General features: G+C 41.1%; 1 protein-coding gene across 4 annotated transcripts in view; it reads right to left on the bottom strand.

The window, feature by feature from the left end:
• Window positions 1–20,723, bottom strand: part of LOC112080670 (disks large homolog 1) — a 92,808-nt gene extending 72,085 nt beyond the window's left edge. For 2 of the 4 annotated variants that reach the window (XM_024146518.2, XM_070442658.1), the window contains exons 1-3: window positions 20,011–20,721; window positions 19,188–19,319; window positions 801–964 (exon numbers count right to left, since the gene is read on the bottom strand). In XM_024146518.2, the coding sequence (XP_024002286.2) occupies window positions 801–964; window positions 19,188–19,319; window positions 20,011–20,029 (315 nt within the window). In that variant the 5' untranslated portion in view covers window positions 20,030–20,721. Of the gene's footprint in view, window positions 1–800; window positions 965–19,187; window positions 19,320–20,010 lie in introns of all 4 variants that reach the window. The other 2 variants (XR_011479534.1, XR_011479533.1) reach the window with 2 other exon arrangements.
• Between the last annotated feature and the right edge of the window lie 338 nt (window positions 20,724–21,061).

Genomic DNA, 21,061 nt, shown 5'->3' with positions numbered 1-21,061 from the left:
CTTATTAGCCACTCCTTTTGACCCATCTCTTTAAACCATATAGTTTCTCCATTCCTCATCAGTCCATGGAGCCTTAACAGTTCTAACAGTCAGTTTCTTAACAGGTGCATGTTTATCAATAATTAGAAGCAATTTTAAATGAATCAAGTGCAGCGTCTGGATGCTCCTTATTAATCACATCAGACCAACAAATATTTGTATCATCATCCACATAAGAGTCACAGCAAAATATTTGATATGATCTCATACACCATTTAAGGCCCAGCTTTTGGAACATTGACTTACACCATGAAGAGAATGATACGGATAACCATAATTAAGCATTTCTGTGTAGTACAGATTAGGGACCCTTCAGGTTACCGTAATTCCGGAACCGGATGTAAACACACTTCACCTACTGTAGTTCAATAACCAAAACAAAAAAAAATCTAACTTTAGGTGTCATGTTCTGCAGAGATTATGAAACATAATTAGGGGCATATATTTAAGCGTTTTAGGAATACATGGTCGCATAAAAAACTATTTTTACTGTAATTGTTTGCATCTGCACAGCTCTTCCATTAGTATGTGCCATTGTGAAATAAATGGGTTTTGTTTGGCATGTCTGAGTCAAAGCATAATTCTGTTAGATGAAGGGCAATTCCTCTATTTCACATGTGAAGCACCTCCCTGACATGAGATGGGGGCAAGGGCCCTATACAAAATACAAACAAAAACAATTCCACATTTCTTATCCCCAAGTGACCCATGATGCTACATACTCTATATACCATCGCTGACCATGAATCGTTCCCTCTTACCTCTATGCTGGTGCTAAGGATTGGCAGAGTGTCTGAGGTCACCGTTGTGCTTTGGAGGCTAGAGAAATCCCACAGGTTGACCGGGGGCATGGGCTCCGACGTCTTCGGGGACTCCACACATTTCTGATTATCCAATAAGGTCACTTCGTAAAATTCCTGGATATCTGCAGCAAGACAGGAGAGACAGTTTAGTTACATTTATTTAGTTTGCTTATTTGGACAGAAAAAAAAGAGCATTCAAAACAAAGTTGTTTTTAAACATATAGCAAGAAAAGGACAAATGTGTGATGTGTTTATGCTGGCATTCATTACTCCCTGTTAGTCTGTGTAGTACTCTATTACTTTCCTCTGGTGTTATTCTGCATCACATCAACTTTTTGGCTCATTGCAACTCACAACAGCCATGTCTTCAGTAATATGGCAACTCAACGAGAGAGAGACCAAGTGCTACCAAATACACCCAACTAGAGAACTAATACTTCTCAGTATACTGGTGTAATAAACTGATAACTGAATTTAATTATTGGGAAGCAGGATCTGAGTTGGCTGGGGTCAGCAGTCAGTTTAAAATTATGATCTCCAGGAACATCCGCGAGGAATCCTGCCATAGCTGTAGGCATATTCAGACTGACATTCTGAGGAAAGAAACTGACATGATTACCCGTCTTAAACCGGAGTTGATTACCAGTGTTGTTGTATGTTATAAATAGTTATGTAAACTGGAATGAACCACCCAAGATAGACACGGTAGCTGCAGTGAGCTTGGAAGGGGAGGAGGGGCTGTAAAGGGGAGGAGGGGCTGTAAAGGACATGCACAGCTGTTACAACTTTCATCAGGTTACACTCGAGCGTGGCACAGAGGTCAGTTGCTTATTCTTGTCTGAGCAACAACTGGACTTGGCAAGAGAGACTACCCTGTGTAAAATGCTCTGTGTGCCTACAATGACAAACATTTAGGAAGCGTTAAACAAATCTCGTGTAGGGCTGCAAGGCACTACAGAGGGTAGTGCATACGGCCCAGTACATCACTAGGAACAAAGCTGCCTGCCATCCCGGACCTCTATACCAGGCGGTGTCAGAGGAAGGCCCACCCTAGTCATAGGCTGTGCTCTCTGCTACCGCATGGCAAGCATTACCAGGAGGGCCAAGTCTAGGTCCAAGAGGCTTCTAAACAACTTCTACCCACAAGCCATAAGACTACTGAACATCTAATCAAATGGCTACCCAGACTAATTGCATTGCCCCCACCCACCCTTTTACACTGCTGCTACTCTGTTATTATCTATGCATAAGTCACTTTAATAACTCTACCCACATGTATATATTACCTCGACTAACCAGGGCCCCCGCACATTGACTCTGTACCGGTACCCCTCTGTATATAGCCTCGCCATTGTTATTTTACTGCTGCGGTTTAATTATTTGTCCTTCATTTTTGGGGGGTATTTTTCTTAACTGCATTGTTGGCTGCAATCCCGGTAACGGGATGATATGACAACAGCCAGTGACAGTGCAGGGCACCAAATTCAAAACAACAGAAATCTCATAATTAAAATTCCTTAGACATACATGTGTCTTATACCATTTTAAAGGTAATCTTGTTGTTAATCCCACCACAGTGTCCGATTTCAAATATGCTTTTCAGAGAAAGCACTACAAACGATTATGTTAGGTCACACCAAACCACAATAAGCACAGCCATTTTTTCAGCGAAAGATAGCAGTCACAAAAAGCACAAATAGAGATAAAATGAATCACTAACCTTTGATGATCTTTATCAGATGACACTCATAGGACTTCATGTTACACAATACATGTATGTTTTGTTTGATAAAGTTCATATTTATATAAAAAAATCTGAGTTTACATTGGCGCGTTAGATTCACTAGTTGCAAAAACATCAATTGATTTTGCATAGCCACATCGTTTCAACAGAAATACTCATCAAATGTAGATGATAATACAAATCATACACATGGAATTATAGATATACCTCTCCTTAATGCAACCGCTGTGTCAGATTTTAAAAAACTTTACGGAAAAAGCCAAACATGCAATAATCTGAGACGGAGCTCAGAACAAGAGTCAAATTAGCCGCCATGTTGGAGTCAACAGAAACCAGAAATTACATGATAAATATTCCCTTACCTTTGATGATCATCAGAATGCACTCCCAGGAATCCCAGGTCCACAATAAATGCTTGATTTGTTCGATAATGTCCGTTATTTATGTCCAATTAGCTACTTTGGTTAGCGCGTTTGGTAAACAATTCCAAAGTCACAAAGCGCGTTCACTAAAACGTGACGAAATGTCCAAAAGTTCCGTAACCGTCAGTAGAAACATGTCAAACGATGTACTGAATCAATCTTTAGAATGTTGTTAACATAAATCTTGAATAACGTTCCAACCGGAGAATTAAATTGACTTCAGAAGAGCGGTTGGAACGGAGGTCCTCCTCATGTGAACGCGCATGTGAAAGCATGGTCAGCTCGTGGCAGACCTGACTAATCCCTGTCTCCTTCGGCCCCCCCTTCACATTAGAGTCATCAGACAAAGTTCTATTGACATGTAGTGGAATCAGTAGGAAGTGAAAACTCATCAATATCTCGCTGTAATTACAATGAGAGCTTGGTTGAAAATCTGCCACCTCAGAAAAAATTCAAACAGGAAGTGGAACTTCTCAGGTTTTTGAGTTCTGTTATACTCACAGACATCATTCAAACAGTTTTAGAAACTTCAGAGTGTTTTCTATCCAATACGAATAATAATATGCATATATTAGCAACTGGGACTGAGGAGCAGGCAGTTTACTATGGGCACCTCTCATCCAAGCTACTCATTGCCCCTGCAAGCCATAAGAAGTTAACTGACTTGCCTAGTTAAATAAAGATTAAATAAAGGTGTAATTTTTATTACCGATTTCCGATTGTTATGAAAACTTTAAATCGGCCCTAATTAATCGGCCTTTCCGATTAATCGGTCGACCTCTACTCACAACGGCAGTCAAGCACCCAAGCTAACATTGGCTAGCTTGCTAGCTTCTTCCAGACACAAATGAGAGGGAGAATTTGATTTGTCACATGTGCTGAATACAACAGGTGTAGACCTTAAATGTGAAATGCCCTTAACCCTTAACTTCTTATGGCTGCAGGGGCAGTATTGAGTAGCTTGGATGAAAGGTGCCCAAAGTAAATGGCCTGCTCCTCAGTCCCAGTTACTAATATATGCATATTATTATTAATATTGGATAGAAAACACTCTGAAGTTTCTAAAACTTGTCTGGAAGTAGCTAGCAAGTTAGCTTGGGTGCTTGACTGCTGTTAGTGCTTTCGGATCAACCCTTAAAGAGATGGGTGGGGGGCTAAAGCTTAAGAGAGTGTGAACGATGCTGAATGGGTGTAGACAAAGGAAGGCTCTCCAGTAGTATCAAAACATTCAAAGGCCATTTCCTCAAAAGTGAGTTTACAAGTTCATCAACTTTCAAAGCAGAATTCCTTTCCCATTGTTCCTCAACTGTAGTGTATGATATACAATTTTCTATCTCCAAGTCTACTTTAATCCAAAGTTTAAAAAAACTATTTCAAATGCTGCTACATAAAACTGATTGCTACTGTTTAAAGGCCTTCTGTGCCATATACAGCATTCCTCACTGAGGTCCCTGAATTCCTATCGGACCTTGTAGTCATAGCAGATAATATTCTAAATTTTGGTGATTTTAATATTCACATGGAAAAGTCTCCAAAAAGGCTTTCGGAGCCATCATCGACTCGGGTTTTGTCCAACATGTCTCTGGACTTACTCACTGTCACAGTCATACTCTGGACCTAGTTTTGTCCCATGGAATAAATGTTGTAGATCTTAATGTTTTTCCTCATAATCCTGGACTATCGGACCACCATTTTATTACGTTTGCAATCGCAACAAATAAATCTGCTCAGACCCCAAATTCTCAGACAACACAAAGATTCCTTGATGCCCTTCCAGACTCCCTCTGCCTACCCAAGGACGTCAGAGGACAAAAATCAGTTAACCACCTGAGGAACTCAATTTAACCTTGCGCAATACCCTAGATGCAGTTGCACCCCTAAAAACATTTGTCATAAGAAACTAGCTCCCTGGTATACAGAAAATACCCGAGCTCTGAAGCAAGTTTCCAGAAAATTGGAACGGAAATGGCGCCACACCAAACTGGAAGTCTTCCGACTAGCTTGGAAAGACAGTACCGTGCAGTATCGAAGAGCCCTCACTGCTGCTCGATCATCCTATTTTTCCAACTTAATTGAGGAAAATAAGAACAATCCAAAATTAATTTTTGATACTGTCGCAAAGCTAACTAAAAAGAAGCATTCCCCAAGTGAGGATGGCTTTCACTTCAGCAGTAATAAATTCATGAACTTCTTTGAGGAAAAGATCATGATCATTAGAAAGCAAATTACGGACTCCTCTTTAAATCTGCATATTCCTCTAAAGCTCAGCTGTCCTGAGTCTGCACAACTCTGCCAGGACCTAGGATCAAGAGAGACACTCAAGTGTTTTAGTACTATATCTCGACACAATGATGAAAATAAGCATGGCCTCTAAAGCTTCAAGCTGCATACTGGACCCTATTCCAACTAAACTACTGAAAGAGCTGCTTCCTGTGCTTGGCCCTCCTATGTTGAACATAATAAACGTCTTTCTATCCACCGGATGTGTACCAACCTCACTAAAAGTAGCAGTAATAAAGTCTCTCTTGAAAAAGCCAAACCTTGACCCAGAAAATATAAAAAACTAAAAATCGGCCTATATCGAATCTTACATTCCTCTCAAAAATGTTAGAAAAAGCTGTTGCGCAGCAATTCACTGCCTTCCTGAAGACAAACAATGTATACGAAATGCTTCAGTCTGGTTTTAGACCCAATCATAGCACCGAGACTGCATTTGTGAAGGTGGTAAATTACCTTTTAATGGCGTCAGACCGAGGCTCTGCATCTGTCCTCGTGCTCCTAGACCTTAGTGCTGCCTTTGATACCATCGATCAACACATTCTTTTGGAGAGATTGGAAACCCAAATTGGTCTACACAGACAAGTTCTGGCCTGGTTTAGATCTTATCTGTCGGAAAGATATCAGTTTGTCTCTGTGAATGGTTTGTCCTCTGACAAATCAACTGTACATTTCGGTGTTCAAGGTTCCGTTTTAGGACCACTATTGTTTTCACTATATATTTTACCTCTTGGGGATGTCATTCGAAAACATAATGTTAACTTTCACTGCTATGCGGATGACACACAGCTGTACATTTCAATGAAACATGGTGAAGCCCCAAAATCGCCCTCGCTAGAAGCCTGTGTTTCAGACATAAGGAAGTGGATGGCTGCAAACTTTCTACTTTTAAACTCGGACAAAACAGAGATACTTGTTCTAGGTCCCAAGAAAGAAAGAGATCTTCTGTTGAATCTGACAATTAATCTTGAAGGTTGCAAAGTCATCTCAAATAAAACTGAAGGACCTCGGCATTACTCTGGACCCTGAACTCTCTTTTGACGAACATATCAAGACTGTTTCAAGGACAGCTTTTTTCCATCTACATAACATCGCAAAAATCTGAAACTTTGTCCAAAAATTAATCCATGCTTTTGTTACTTCTAGGTTAGACTACTGCAATGCTCTACTCTCCGGCTACCCGGATAAAGCACTAAATAAACCTCAGTTAGTGCTAAATACGGCTGCTAGAATCCTGACTACAACCAAAAAATTTGATCATATTACTCCAGTGCTAGCCTCTCTACACTGGCTTCCTGTTAAGGCAAGGGCTGATTTCAAGGTTTTACTGCTAACCTATAAAGCATTACATGGGCTTGCTCCTACCTATCTTTCCGATTTGGTCCTCCCGTACATACCTACACGTACGCTACRGTCACAAGACGCAGGCCTCCTAATTGTCTCTAGAATTTCTAAGCAAACAGCTGGAGGCAGCGCTTTCTCCTATAGATCTCCATTTTTATGGAATGGTCTGCCTACCCATGTGAGAGACGCAGACTCGGTCTCAACTTTTAAGTCTTTACTGAAGACTCATCTCTTCAGTGGGTCATATGATTGAGTGTAGTCTGGCCCAGGAGTGTGAAGGTGAACGGAAAGGCTCTGGAGCAACGAACCGCCCTTGCTGTCTCTGCCTGCCCTCTCTCCACTGGGATTCTCTGCCTCTAACACTATTACAGGGGCTGAGTCACTGGCTTACTGGTGCTCTTTCATGCCGTCCCTAGGAGGGGTGAGTCACTGACGTGATCTTCCTGTCTGGGTTGGCGCCCCGGCCTTGGGTTGTGCCGTGGCGGAGATCTTTGTGGGCTATACTCGGCCTTGTCTCAGGATGGTAAGTTGGTGGTTGAAGATATCCCTCTAGTGGTGTGGGGGCTGTGCTTTGGCAAAGTGGGTGGGGTTATATCCTTCCGATGATACCCCCGGACAGGGCCAAACAGGATGGGGCCACAGTGTCTCCTGACCCCTCCTGTCTCAGCCTCCAGTATTTATGCTGCAGTAGTTTGTGTCTCGGGGGGCTAGGGTCAGTCTGTTATATCTGGAGTACTTCTCCTGTCTTATCCGCTGTCCGGTGTGAATTTAAGTTTACTCTCTCTAATTCTCTCTCGGAGGACCTGAGCCCTAGGACCATGCCTCAGGACGACCTGGCATGATGACTCCTTGCTGTCCCCAGTCCACCTGGCCGTGCTGCTGCTCCAGTTTCAACTGTTCTGCCTGTGGCTATGGAATCCTGACCTGTTCACCGGACGTGCTACCTGTCCCAGATCTGCTGATTTCAACTCTCTAGAGACAGCAGGAGCGGTAGAGATAATCTTAATGATCGGCTATGAAAAGCCAACTGACATTTACTCCTGAGGTTCAGACTTGTTGCACCCTCGACAACTACTGTGAATATTATTATTTGACCATGCTGGTCATTTATGAACATTTGAACATCTTGGCCATGTTCTGTTATAATCTCCACCCGGTACAGCCAGAAGAGGACTGGCCACCCCTCATAGCCTGGTTCCCCTCTAGGTTTCTTCCTAGGTTTTGGCCTTTCATGGGAGTTTTTCCTAGCCACCGTGCATCTACACCTGCATTGCTTGTTTGGGGTTGTAGGCTGAGTTTCTGTACAGCACTTTGAGATATCAGCTGATGTAAGAAGGGCTATATAAATCTCACATACTTCCATGAATTTTTGTTCAACTGGTACCGGGGGACTTTCAGAGTCTTGAGGCCTGTGGGCATCCCCAAGCAAAACAACATAGAGGGGTCATATTAGTGTGTAGCCCAAACAGCAACTTCTGCCAACAGACAGAAGTTGGCAGATCAGTGTACCAATTTCAGACGAGTCCCAAGATGCTTGTGGGGGTAGTAGAGCAAAACAGAGAACACCATCGTCATTGTTCCAGAGGGATCATAATAGTTTGTAGCCAAACTATTCGGACACTACAGACGAATGTGCGAAGACCGATTTTCGGGATGTCTCATGGTCTGACAAACACTGCTCTAGCTGTCACCGCAGATGCAGAAATGCAATGTAGGCGCATGCGGTAGATTGAGACACATCCTATGCAAAAAAACAGATCTCTAGCTGAAACATTTGACATTTTATTATGCCAATTAGATTTCCACAGGGGGCGCAGACATTGACCTTTAGGGGGTTAATATCTGTAGCTACTTTTTAAGTAAATACCTGCAGTCAACTTGTGCAATATGTTATTGCGTTCATTTTACTGGTCACATTATGAAGATTACCTTCGTTCCACAGAACAGTTGAGCCAGTCATCGGTTTGTTGGTAAATATACCAATGGGATAAAGTGGGAACAGGTGAGTGTAGCTGTGTACTGACAGGGGTTGCGTTTTATATTTAAAGTTGTGTGATCAATAGAGTGATCAGGGACGTGCAACTATAGTTTTCCTATAGTTTTGCCAGAAAATACATTAGTACAACACATCCATCAGAAAATAGCTTAATTCATCAGATGGAAGTGCAAAGCTTTTGGCTGGCAGCCACACAAGCAAATTAGTTTCCAACGAAAAATGTATTTTTTGCAAAAAATGATGCATGGCCACCAGCTACCTTCCCTAATGTTATGCTTATAGTTCAAGTTGAATTTACTGGAGAAAATACTGGCTACACTGAGAAAAGTACTGGAGAAAAAAAATCTAAACAGAACGCTGTCTGCTGATGGATGAGAATTCATGAACAGGCATTCTCATCCAAGTGGAGAAGTGCAACTGAAGCACAAAATTAGTCTGATGCTGAGCAGAAATTACAATAAGAAGCATTTTAGATCTGCGTTTACTAAAAGCAATAAGAGATTTATGCTTTCATCTTTTTTTCCAGCGTGAAGAATGTATTCTACGCTAACAAGACCACTAAGTTTAACTTGCTCGTTATCAAAGTTACTGAATTAAAAGGTGACGGGGCATCATATTGTGTAAGCTTTCTGCCGTGTTTGAAAAGTCAAAGACCTTTGGATGAGTATCTGTACAGCTGCCACGGCTCTCTTTTGATTTCCTTGTGTTTTTCCCCTCATTTCTCAACCCATCTGCTCCTCCCCCATCTTCTCCGATCAGAGCAGGCAGGACAATTGTCCTAGCGACTCCAGACTTCAGACACAGCGTGCACTCCTGCTGCTTCAGAGAAGACAAGCATGCGCCAAAACATTCTTGAATTGCAAAATGTCTCGTTCATATTCGCTTGTAAAATGTCCAAACTCACCAAAAATTATATATTTGGTTGGATTGAGACATTACGAGTTGGATTGCCCGTCTTTGCAATTTGTTTGTTTGCGCTCCTTAGCATATTTAGCTAGCAGCCTCCATGGCAACTTGTGATTATTTGAAATAATTGTGTTACTAGAATGCTAACAGATGCCCAACTGGTCTTTTTTGCATTTGTTGGAACCGTAAATGCCAGGATGAGAGGACGAAATGACTATGAAAATCTGTAAACTGCACAACCCCCCAAAAAATGTATATATATTTTTTAACTACAATGACGACCTACTGGGGAACAGTGGGTTAACTGCCATGTTCAGGGGCAGAACGACAGATTTTTACCTTGTCAGCTCGAGGATTCGATCCAGGAACCTTTTGGTTACTGGCCCAACCACTAGGCTACCTGCCGCCCCAACTGAATGGTGTTCCACATACGTCCACCAATGGTCACACTTCTTATAAACAAACATTCTCAGGTGCACAATTTGAAGGGGGCTTAAAGAGAACGGGAAAATCCCAAATAACTGTGCTTTCTTTGTCTTTGAAAAACAACCGACCACAGATGTACTCAGATCACCACTTCAATCTCAATTCAAAATGATATTCATAACTAGGATGACAAAACTCCACTGGGCCTTCAAATCTAATCAAATCTCCCCAAGCTTTTTTTATATTGGTAAATGGCTGACCTCTTGTTCTTTCTAGGGGATATGGTTACAGCAGAATGTGAACGATGGGTAGTATACAGACCAAATGGAGTAGCTCCAATAATTCCATGTCATAATCTGATCTCCAGAGTAGGCTAAATCTGTGCCATATCAGACAGGGTTATGACTTCCAAACTGTATCAGACAGACCACAAATATACCACTGACCAGTTCCAAGGGGTGCAGTCTAGGTCACAGATTGCCAATTCAATGAAACAGGACGTTAATCTTTGTCAACAACGAACATGGGCTTTTGTTTTGGTAAAGGGTTTTCCAGAGCTAATGCCTATACTAAATGGTTATATTATTTGACAATTGATGATTGTCACGTAGAGTAGGCCAGAAGGCTAAACTGGAAAACCTAACCTCTATCAAAATAAAAAGATGGCGGAGCCGCAAAAAGTTATTCTGTGCAAGGGTGTTTATTTACATAGTGATTCCGGAACAAAAACAACCGTACTGCCATCAAACGTATACCTTATGGGACAGCTAAAAACAATGCTGCCCCATCCACAGCTCAATCCAAAATGCCTCTCCATGAACTGAAAGAGAGGCTCCTTTTGTAGGGCTAACCCCTCCCCTCAGAACAATTAACCCTAATTAATTGAGCAATTACCTATACAAATCTAAATTTTCAATTTAAATAAACATACTAAAGTATATACATTGCAACACGTTTATGAAACAATATCACAATATAACATTTACAAAATGTCATCACTACTGACAGTGTCTTTCAATATGCCCATTTACATTAATGAGCCATTCGGGACAGGCACTACAAAGTCAGCCCATTCCCTTAGCTCGGGTCCTTATCCAGCATACCCGGAAGCTACAGAGATGGAGTGGCTCAGTTCCCGTGTGGCTCAGTTGGTAGAGCATGGCGCTTGCAACGCCAGGGTTGTGGGTTCATTCCCCACGGGGGGACCAGGATGAATATGTATGAACTTTCCAATTTGTAAGTCGCTCTGGATAAGAGCGTCTGCTAAATGACTTAAATGTAAATGGAGAGAGAGAGGAACAGAACAAACAAACGCACTCATCCATAACATCGATAAGTATAATAAATATTGCTTATATTAAATATGAACACGTGTCTGTTTATTTCTTTATCCCATAACCGGTTACTGAAGTAAGTGTGAAATGTACTAAGATAGAAAAGTTAACTTGTGTGTCGACCCACATTGTTAACTTATCTGATAATGGAGCGGGGAGGAGTGATGAATGTGTGCGTGCGTTAAAGTACCATATGCTGCCCACGGCCAGTGACGGACTTCTATGTCACAGTCACACGAGCCAAATATCCCCAAGAGTAGATGTCCACATCAACAGAAATCAAATTACCATAACAAAAATCCCCATAAAAATCCACAAATCTAAGCTAGAGATATGCATTGTCTTCGTCTCAGTCCACAGCATCCGCCGATGTGCCACTTCCGCATCTGCGGTGAAAAGTGGCAGAGCTAGAACGGTGTTCGTCAGACCATGAGACATCCCGAAACCGCTAATGCATGTTGCTGAATGGCAGCAAGTCACTGCAGAAATGTTCCAACATCTAGTGCATGGGTGTCAAACTCTGGCCCGCGGGCCAAATTTGGCCCTCGGGGTAATTATATTTGGCCCGCGAGACAATACCAAATTACTACTAGAGCTGGCCCGCCGGTATTATACAGCGCATTCACCGCTAATACTACGAATCCCATAATGCTCTGCTGTTGTTTTCGCGCGCCAATCAGGACAGGACCCAGAAACGCCCTCTCTAGTCATAGCAACATAGAYGCTACAACTGTYAGCGCGCTATCCCTTCCCAAAAATGGCGAAAAGAAAGGCAGAAAACAGGAGCTTTCTGGACAAGTGGGAGGCAGAATGTCTGTTTACATATGTAAAAGACAAACCTGTTTGTCTTGTTTGTGGAGTCAACGTGGCTGTAAGTAAGGAGTACAACGACACTATGATACGAAACACCATGACAAATACAAGGACCTGGACATGACTCAAAGGAGCCAGAAAGTAGAGGAGATGAAAAGAAGTTTGGTTTCACAACAGAATATGTTCAAAAAAGCCACATCACAAAGTGAGGCTGCTGTAAAGGCTAGTTATATAGTGGCAGCAGAGATCGCAAAATCAGCCCGGCCCTTTAATGAGGGAGAGTTCGTGAAAAAGATTAGATCAGTGTGCAATAATTAACGTTTTCTTTGTGCACTTTTTCTTGCTACAAGGCATGGGCTTGAATCTGTCTCTTATACACATCTAGATGTGTATAAGAGACAGGATTAGATCAGTGTGCAATAATTAACGTTTTCTTTGTGCACTTTTTCTTGCTACAAGGCATGGGCTTGAATGGTTGATTGATTTATTATCATTTTATTTGTAAAATTATTAGCCAGTGGAAAAAGTTTAAAAAAAGTTTATTTTGGTATTTAAATCAGAAGGCTGCAAATAGAAAAGAGGCATACGATTTTTATTTAAATTTTATTTATTTAATAAATGAATGCCATTGATGTGTTTTTTCATTTGAAATTCGATTTTGCATGTCTCCACTATTAAATTATATATTGTATGGTAATAAGCGATGCTTGTTCCATATTCAATGTTAAAGCAAAACTTGTTTGGGTCCATATTAAAAGGTTAATTTGTTCAATGTTGGCCCGCGACTTTGTTCAGGTTTTACATTTTGGCCCACTGGGTATTTGAGTTTGACACCCCTGATCTAGTGGAAAGCCTTCCCTGAAGTGTGCACATGATTTTGGAATAAGATGTTCAACAAGCAGGTGTCCACATACTTTTGTTCATGAAGTGTAGATCCTAAATGTCTTAACATTCATCAATACCATGCTAACTAGTTATGTCCCAAAAAACTTCTATAAACAGTGAATATTATGTAGACCTCAGTAGCGGGCAGTGCTGTTTAAGATGAGGGAGTATGATTTTTTTTATTTCATGAGCATGGTCTTATTTCTATTACAGCATATTGGATGACTCATTCATATTCCATTCACCCAGGTCAATGTAACAGCAACATGTTTAAGCTACTACATGATACTAAAATCTTCCCTATACCCATCGTGAGGTTGCAACAACCTAGCCTATGAATGAAAGTTTATAACGTAGGCACTCGCAGTTCGAGAGACTAATTTGAGGCGACAGACATTCCATACAGCCTTGCACACTCTTCCCTGCATCTAGCTGATATAGGGTGTAATCATTAGTCCAACAGTTGCAAACAAGAATTTCTTTTGGATAAATTCAGGTATGTTTATCCCCATTTTGATCCATTTGAAAAAACCTTTTAACAGAATCAGTGGAATGAATACACCCCCTACATTGTCACCATATTAGCTAAAGTAACATCAGTCAGCATAGCTAAAAGAAACTACCGCGTTAGTAAATCCGTTACAATCATGCAGTAATGTTAGTGTAAGCAGTTACACCGGTGGGCCCCGGTGGCAATAACTTAGTAAAACCCAAAGCTTACCTTGACTTGGAAGAGTTCCAGTTTTGTCTTGGAACGCCATAGCCAGCTAGCTAACATAGCATCCCTCTGAACAGGGTGTTTCAGTAGGCTAAATTAGCCAGCTGAATTTGCTAACTAAGTGAAACTGGAAAAAATGACCATTTCTCTTGCTTCTCCTTCACTTTGGAAGAAATTCATGTTCAACTACTGTCTTTCACTCTCTTTGAGTCAACTACTCACTACATTTTATAAACTGCAGTGCTAGCTAGCTGTAGCTAATACTTTCAGTACTAGATTAATTAGTTGATAACATGTCAGTTCATGCAGCAAGAGCTCCGATAGGCTGGAGGACGTCCTCCAGAAGTTGTCATAATTACTGTGTAAGTCTATGGAAGGGGGAGAGAACCGTGAGCCTCCTAGATTTTGTATAAGTTAATGTACCCAGAGGAGGATGGAAGCTAGCTGTCCTCTGGCTGCACCATGGTGCTACCCTACAAAGTGCTGTTGAGGCTACTGTAGACCTTTGCAAAATAGTGTTTTAAATCAGTTATTTGGGGACATGATTATATTTAGTATAGTTTAATCTAAAAAGGATAACTTAAAGCAAAATTCTTGCTTGAGAAAAAGTTTAGCTTAATTTTAAAAATTTTAATGGAAAACTATTACAGTAAGACTGAATTGTTAGCCAAAAATGATTTGATATAGAGTACCAGTCAAAAGTTTGGACACACCTACTCATTCAAGGGTTTTTCTTTTAGTATTATTTTCTACATTGTAGAATAATAGTGAAGACATCAAAACGATGAAATAACATAGGTAATCAGGTAGTAACGAAAAGTGTTAAATAAAAAATATATTTTAGATTGTTCAAAGTAGCCACCCTTTAAATTGATGACAGCTTTGCACACTTGCCATTCTCACAACCAGCTTCATGAGGTAGTCACCTGGAATGTATTTCAATTAACAGTTGTCCCTTGTTAAAAGTTAATTTGTGGAATTTCCTTGTTAATGCGTTTGAGCCAATCAGTTGCGTTATGACAAGGTAGGGGTGGTATACAGAAGGTAGCCCTATCTGGTAAAAGACCAAGGCAGCAGTCCAAACACTTAAGACACACCCTATCCGCTAAGCCCTCAAATTAAGTGGACACTTCTGATGACGTCTGATGAGTATACACTTGCAGGGCAAGCGGCGAGGGAGGAAGGAATGATTTTTTAAATGGACCACCCTTGGCTGGAAATTCGTCACTAGTTCATCACGCGATGATTGTGTTTTCAGCCACCGGTAACTGACGATAGCCTGCCTAGCTGGAACTTCAGAAGAAGGAAAATATTTTATTTCTACAATTTCCAAAAGATAACCAAACAAAAACATTTACGAGACATGTTTGTGCTGTCATGTGCATTAATAGCACAATTTCTAACCTTTTTTACATTTGTTTTTACTCACATGTTGACTTCTCCGTTAATGTTTAAGTTTTGCCTGACTTTTCTTAGCGGACGTATAATTTCCGCAAATTGAATTATGGGGAGTTTCAGGCCCCGGAGTGAACATAATTGTACACTCGCAAACTCGACTAAAAATGAGGCCTGAGGGGCTTACGTTGCAAGCAAGGGAGGTTTGCAACTTACGCCCCTCAGCCCTCGTTTTTAGTCGGTGGGTGAAAAATCGCCGCAGGATGAACTAGTGACAAATTTCCGGGCAAGGGAGGTCCGTTTAAAAATCTTTCCTTCCTTCCTCCCTCCCTCGCCATCAGAAATGTCCACTTAATTTGAGGGCTGAGGGGATAGGGTCTGTCTTAAGTGTTTGGACTGCAGCCCAAGTCCATATTATGGCAAGAACAGCTCAAATAAGCAAAGAGAAACAACAGTCCATCATTACCTTAAGACATGAAGGTCAGTCAATCCGGAAAATGTCAAGAACTTTGAAAGTTTCTTCAAGTGCAGTAGCAAAAACCAAGCGCTATGATGAAACTGGCTCTCATGAGGACCAACACGGGAAAGGAAGACCCAGAGTTACCTCTAATGAACTTATCCTCTGCAACAGAGAGTTACCAGCCTCAGAAATTGCAGCCCAAATAAAATGTTTCACAGAGTTCAAGTAACAGACACATCAACAGTTCAGAGGAGACTGCGTGAATCAGGCCTTTGTGGTCAAATTGCTGCAAAGAATCCACTACTAAAGGAGACCAATAAGAAGAGACTTGCTTGGTCCAAGAAACACGAGCAATGGTCATTAGAACGGTGGAAATTTTTGGTCTGATGAGTTTAGATTTTTGGTTCCAATTGCCGTGTCTTTGTGAGACGCATGATACCCGGATGATATCCGAATGTGTGGTTCCTACAGTGAAGCATAGAGGTGGTGTGATTGTGTGGGGGTGCTTTGCTGGTGGCACTGTCAGTGATTTATTTAGAATTCAAGGCACACTTAACCAGCATGGCTACTACAGCATTCTGCAGTGATACGCCATCCCATCTGGTTTACGCTTAGTGGGACAACCATTTGTTTTTCAACAGGACAATGACCCAACACACCTCCAGGCTGTGTAAGGGCTATTTTACCAAGAGGGAGAGTGCTGCATCAGATGGCCTGGCCTCCACAAATACCTGACCTCAACCCAATTGAGATGGTTTGGGATGAGTTGGACTGCAGAGTGAAGGACAATCAGCCAACAAGTGCTTAGCATAAGTGGGAACTCCTTCAAGACGGTTGGAAAAGCATTCCAGGCGAAGCTCGTTGAGAGAATGCCAGGAGTGTCCAAAGCTGTCAAGGCAAAGGGTGGCTACTTTGAAGAATCTCAAATAGAAAATATTTAGATTTGTTAAACACTTTTTTGGTTACATGATTCCATGTGTGTTATTTCATAGTTGAGGTCTTCAATATTATTCTACAATGTAGAAAATAGCACAAATAAATAAAAACCCTTTAATGAGTAGGTATCCAAACTTTTGACCGGTACTGTATAAAAACTGCTGCATTGGGCCTTTAACAAAAGAGACATGGGACAGTTTTGGATTACAGACAGGGAAATAACAAATGAGAATTTGGAGCTAATGTATTGCCTTTGTAATCTTTACCTACCAACTGTACATAACCGAACCAGAAGAAATTTTGTGATTAACTTTTAATTACTTTTATGGGTTCATCTGTTGAGATTTAGAGGGCGGCTTCAGAAACACCTCTGCTGAAACAGATGGAAGCTACTGCAGGTCATAGGCACTGACTGGATGAGGCTCCAGTTGGACATGGGGAAGAGGTAGTTGTTGACAGGGGTGATAAGGATAACGAGGCGAAAGGGGTAAAACTGAGTCAGACTGGAGGGAGAGTGGGGGAATTAAATTGTACAGTGGGTAATGGAAAAAAATTGGTTCCTTCATCGTTTGCCACCCTGCGAGTAAGTGAGCCAAACGGAAACTGGGTGCCATGTTCAAGCATTGGGGGAACATACAAAGATCACCTTGACCAAAACTATGGGATTTTCAGTAACTATGTGTCTGTGTAATGTCCAACCGCTTGCTAGCACCAAACAAGGAGTGAATGTATGGGAAAAAAAGTGGTACTAAGAATATCAATTAGCTAAAACTACTTAAGTAAAATATTAATCTATGGTACAATAGGTCTAAATTACAGGCTACTTTGTGATCAAGCTTGACGAGAAAGATTAAGCTACTTCACCGACATGAGTTGATCAAACGAATACACTAAAAATACTTTTTTTTCTGTCAAACAAGGCCCCTTCAACCACCAGTCACTGCATGACAGCTATCAAGCCAGTGAAAACAAATGCTCATGTGCTGGTCTCGTGCTGCTGGTTTCCCAGGTTTCTGTCTTGTTTGCTGTTCAACCCTCTGGGGACAAGACTATAGTTAAAGACCGACCTTAAACAAAGTACTGTATTGATAGCCAATAAAAATTAGACCATTGTGGAAGATAGTAAGTCGTTTCACAGTACAAGCCTGTTAGATTTTATCTTAGGCTGGAGCTTTTAATAAACACGCAGTTACTGCCATCCATATCAAAAGAGGTAAGAACAGCCTAATCAGATCTACTTTTGAAGGCTGTATGCCACAGAAAGTTACTGTTACATTATCCAATAAAAAAAAAAAAAGACTGCACCCATTAGGACTCTTGATGTTATGAAATTGAGCCCTTAAGAGTCCTAGGAGACAGATTACAGCCTATTAAAGTCACTCGTTGTGCAAGTGGTTCTCAGCTCAACTAACCTAGTTACGCTGTACATTACCATGTATAACTTCAGCTTGAATGCAAAAAAGTAAGGCATTCATAAAGGGTTATGGGGCATGATTCACAGCAGGCCATATGCAGAACAATGTCAACTGCCAAACCAGTTGTACAGATTGTTAWATGCTTATTACCATCACACATTATGGAGATTGTATGTGAGAGTCAAAGTAGGCCTATGTCTAAATCAGTGGATGTTAACTAGGCTACAAGCCAATCCTAAAGGGAGACCTTTAGTTCAAATGAATGGAAAACACTGGGCACCGAGGCTGCAGTCTTAGTTGACTATTTCTCTGCTTTTGTCTATTCTTGACCCTCTTTCTCCTCTCTGCAATCCACTCTTTCTGTTCTTGGTCTACCCTCTGTCATCCAGTGAAAATGCGGTAAATCAGCAGCAGGGGGATTAGGATTTGGGGTAATCACCATGTCAACAGACGGATTACATTTTGTCTGTCCCTCTGCATACATATCTTGGATGGGGGGGGGTAGATTGCAAACTGTGGCACCAATCTATTTTTCATAAGCAACATTCAGAAATGGTGGAGTGTCAGTGTGCATGCATGCGTATGAGGGAAGCTAATGCTGAAATGAAAAGGAATAGGTGTGTGTGTGTGTGTACACAATTCATTTGGAGTATTCAGACCCCTTGACTTCTTTCACTTTGTTACAATGCAGCCGTATTCTAAAATGGATTCAATTGTTTTTTTACTCAATCTACACACAAAAGCCCATAATGACCAAGCAAAAAGTTGACATTAAAAATTAAATACAAAATACAAAAAAAACATTACATTTACATAAGTACTCAAACCCTTTACTCAGTACATTGTTGAATCACCTTTTGGCAGTAGCCTTGAGTCTTAGGTATTACGCTATAAGCGTGGCGCACATATTTTTGGATACTTTCTCCCATTCTTCTCTGCAGATCCTCTCAAACTGTCAGTTGGATGGGGAGTTTAACCGCTACGGGCAAAAAGAGCTAGATGTACTACTAAAAGACGAAAACATTACTTTTGCAACTAACTGTCAAAATTAAGACCAGAATTGCATTTTTAAAGAAACTTCATTGGGAGAAAGGATTTATGTGAGAATTGCCAGAACAATCTGCAATACAAAAAAAAAAAAATCCGCTCCTGCTGGCATGGAATAGCCCATTAGGCCTTCAACATTAGACATGATAAACACAAGGTTAACAATAGACTACCCAATATCTCAAAAGCAAGATGAATAAGGGTGAGAATTACATCTGTACACTTACCTATGAGTGCCTGGAAAAGGTTACTCTGGAAGATGTCGATGACCCTCTGGATGGAGAGTCTCAGTTGCCAGTCCTCAGTGTGGTTAAGTTTAGTGCGATATTCCTCCAAGAGTGACAGGGCTCGCTGTGCATCTGGACAATCAGAATGTGTTAGATAAGACGTATATCCCCTGGCCAAAACGCTAGCAATTTACCATTCAAAAGAATAACTGCATCTTGACTCAAAAAGTGAAGTGTCAGTAAGTGGGCCTTTTAAATTGTAACCATATTGCTCCAGTAGCTGCTGTAAATTGTTACAATTGAAGGGCTACAACTATTAATTGGCTGCATGAACTTGAGAAGTTGAATAGTTATATTTTGGAGCCAACATCGTTTAAAGCAATTACATTTGATTGAGATCCTGGCTACAATTGTTTTAATTGGAAGATATGTTACACGAAGACATTGTAGCTAGTTGAGCAATGTAACAGAGTCAATCATTATGCTACCTTATGGAAAAGTAAGGCAAGCTTGGGAAACGGTATAGTTACAGTACATATCTAACGTTAGCTGGCTAGTGAACTAACGTTAAGTTAAAAGTATTTTGCAAGTTAAGTTCCCTACAAGCAACTTGGTCCTATTTGTGGCTTCTTTCCCGTCAGAACTTCTGAGGGCAACTAGGAAGCTAGTTAGGTCCTGTCAATATATTTAGGAAGAAACTATTTCCTAATGGTTATTTCCAGTTACTACATACCTAATAACAGCTAGTTTATATTGGTAAGTATGCATAACTGACAGTTAGCTAGCAAGCCTAGCTAGCTACAATTAGATTAAAGCCGCTTACCTTTCTTTCGTACTGGCATGATTAGGCAGTCTCGAGACAATATGTAGCTTGCTAGCCAGCTAGCTCTTTCACCAGTCGCGCGCAGATAAATGTTATGGGAACACGCAATATTTTAGAACACTTTCACTCTCCTGGTATCCAAGGGGTATGAAAATCTCTGCAATGAAACCACAAGTTCAGCTTTAATTTTGCCCACGAATTGTCAAGCAAAAGATGTCACTGTGATACAAAATGAGAAACAACAGTAACATTACAGAGTGGGCGTTCGGGTACAAACTAAAAACGCGACCAGCTAGCTGACAGCTGCACTTCTTGAACCTGACAGCGGCAAAGAGGTGATGACACCACATATGCAATGGTTGGTATTTTTCCAACTAGGTCCAAATGCCCGTTATAATCCATACAAAGTATAGAAACGTGTGTTCAGTCGGCTAAAACCAGTCATTCCGTGCATGCATTGGTGTCCAACGTAGCTTGCAAGCAGTGCGGGCTTTAAAATTACTCAAACTCTAAATCCAGTTCAGTGGCACATGTAAACTCAGGCCGTGCCTCCGCGACTTATTCACTTATTTCGCAAACTTATCCTTTGTACATTTTTTCGGCAAATACATTTGTATTCCTTCGACTCAAACTTCTTCTGGTGTCCCTCCTTTTCTTCCTGTGACAGAAAATTCCAAACTTTCTTCCAAAATGGCGTCTCGGGTTTGGAAGTAGTATATATCACGTGATTTCAAACCCTGCAGTTAACGGCTCATGTAACTCAAGGAAGGAGTTGAAAGGTGAGACTTGATATTTTCTTGAGCCAGGGGTATTCAAAGTTTTCTTGCCCAGGGACCCCCATCATATGTTAGCAACATTTTTGTTCGTATTATCAGTTGAATGATAATGGCAAGTAGAAGCAATCAACATTTTAGCGATAGCCACCTTTTTTTCAATTTCCGCCTAAATCACATGCCCAAATCGGACTGCCTGTAGCTCATGCCCTGAAGCAAGGATATGCATATTCTTGGTACCATTTGAAAGGAAATACTTTGCAGTTTGTGGAAATGTG

This window comes from Salvelinus sp. IW2-2015, unplaced genomic scaffold (genome assembly GCF_002910315.2).
Source record: "Salvelinus sp. IW2-2015 unplaced genomic scaffold, ASM291031v2 Un_scaffold16416, whole genome shotgun sequence".
Classification (NCBI taxonomy): Eukaryota; Metazoa; Chordata; class Actinopteri; order Salmoniformes; family Salmonidae; genus Salvelinus; species Salvelinus sp. IW2-2015.
The sequence above is the reverse complement of the archived record's forward strand: the minus strand, read 5'-3'. Positions and strand labels throughout refer to the sequence as shown.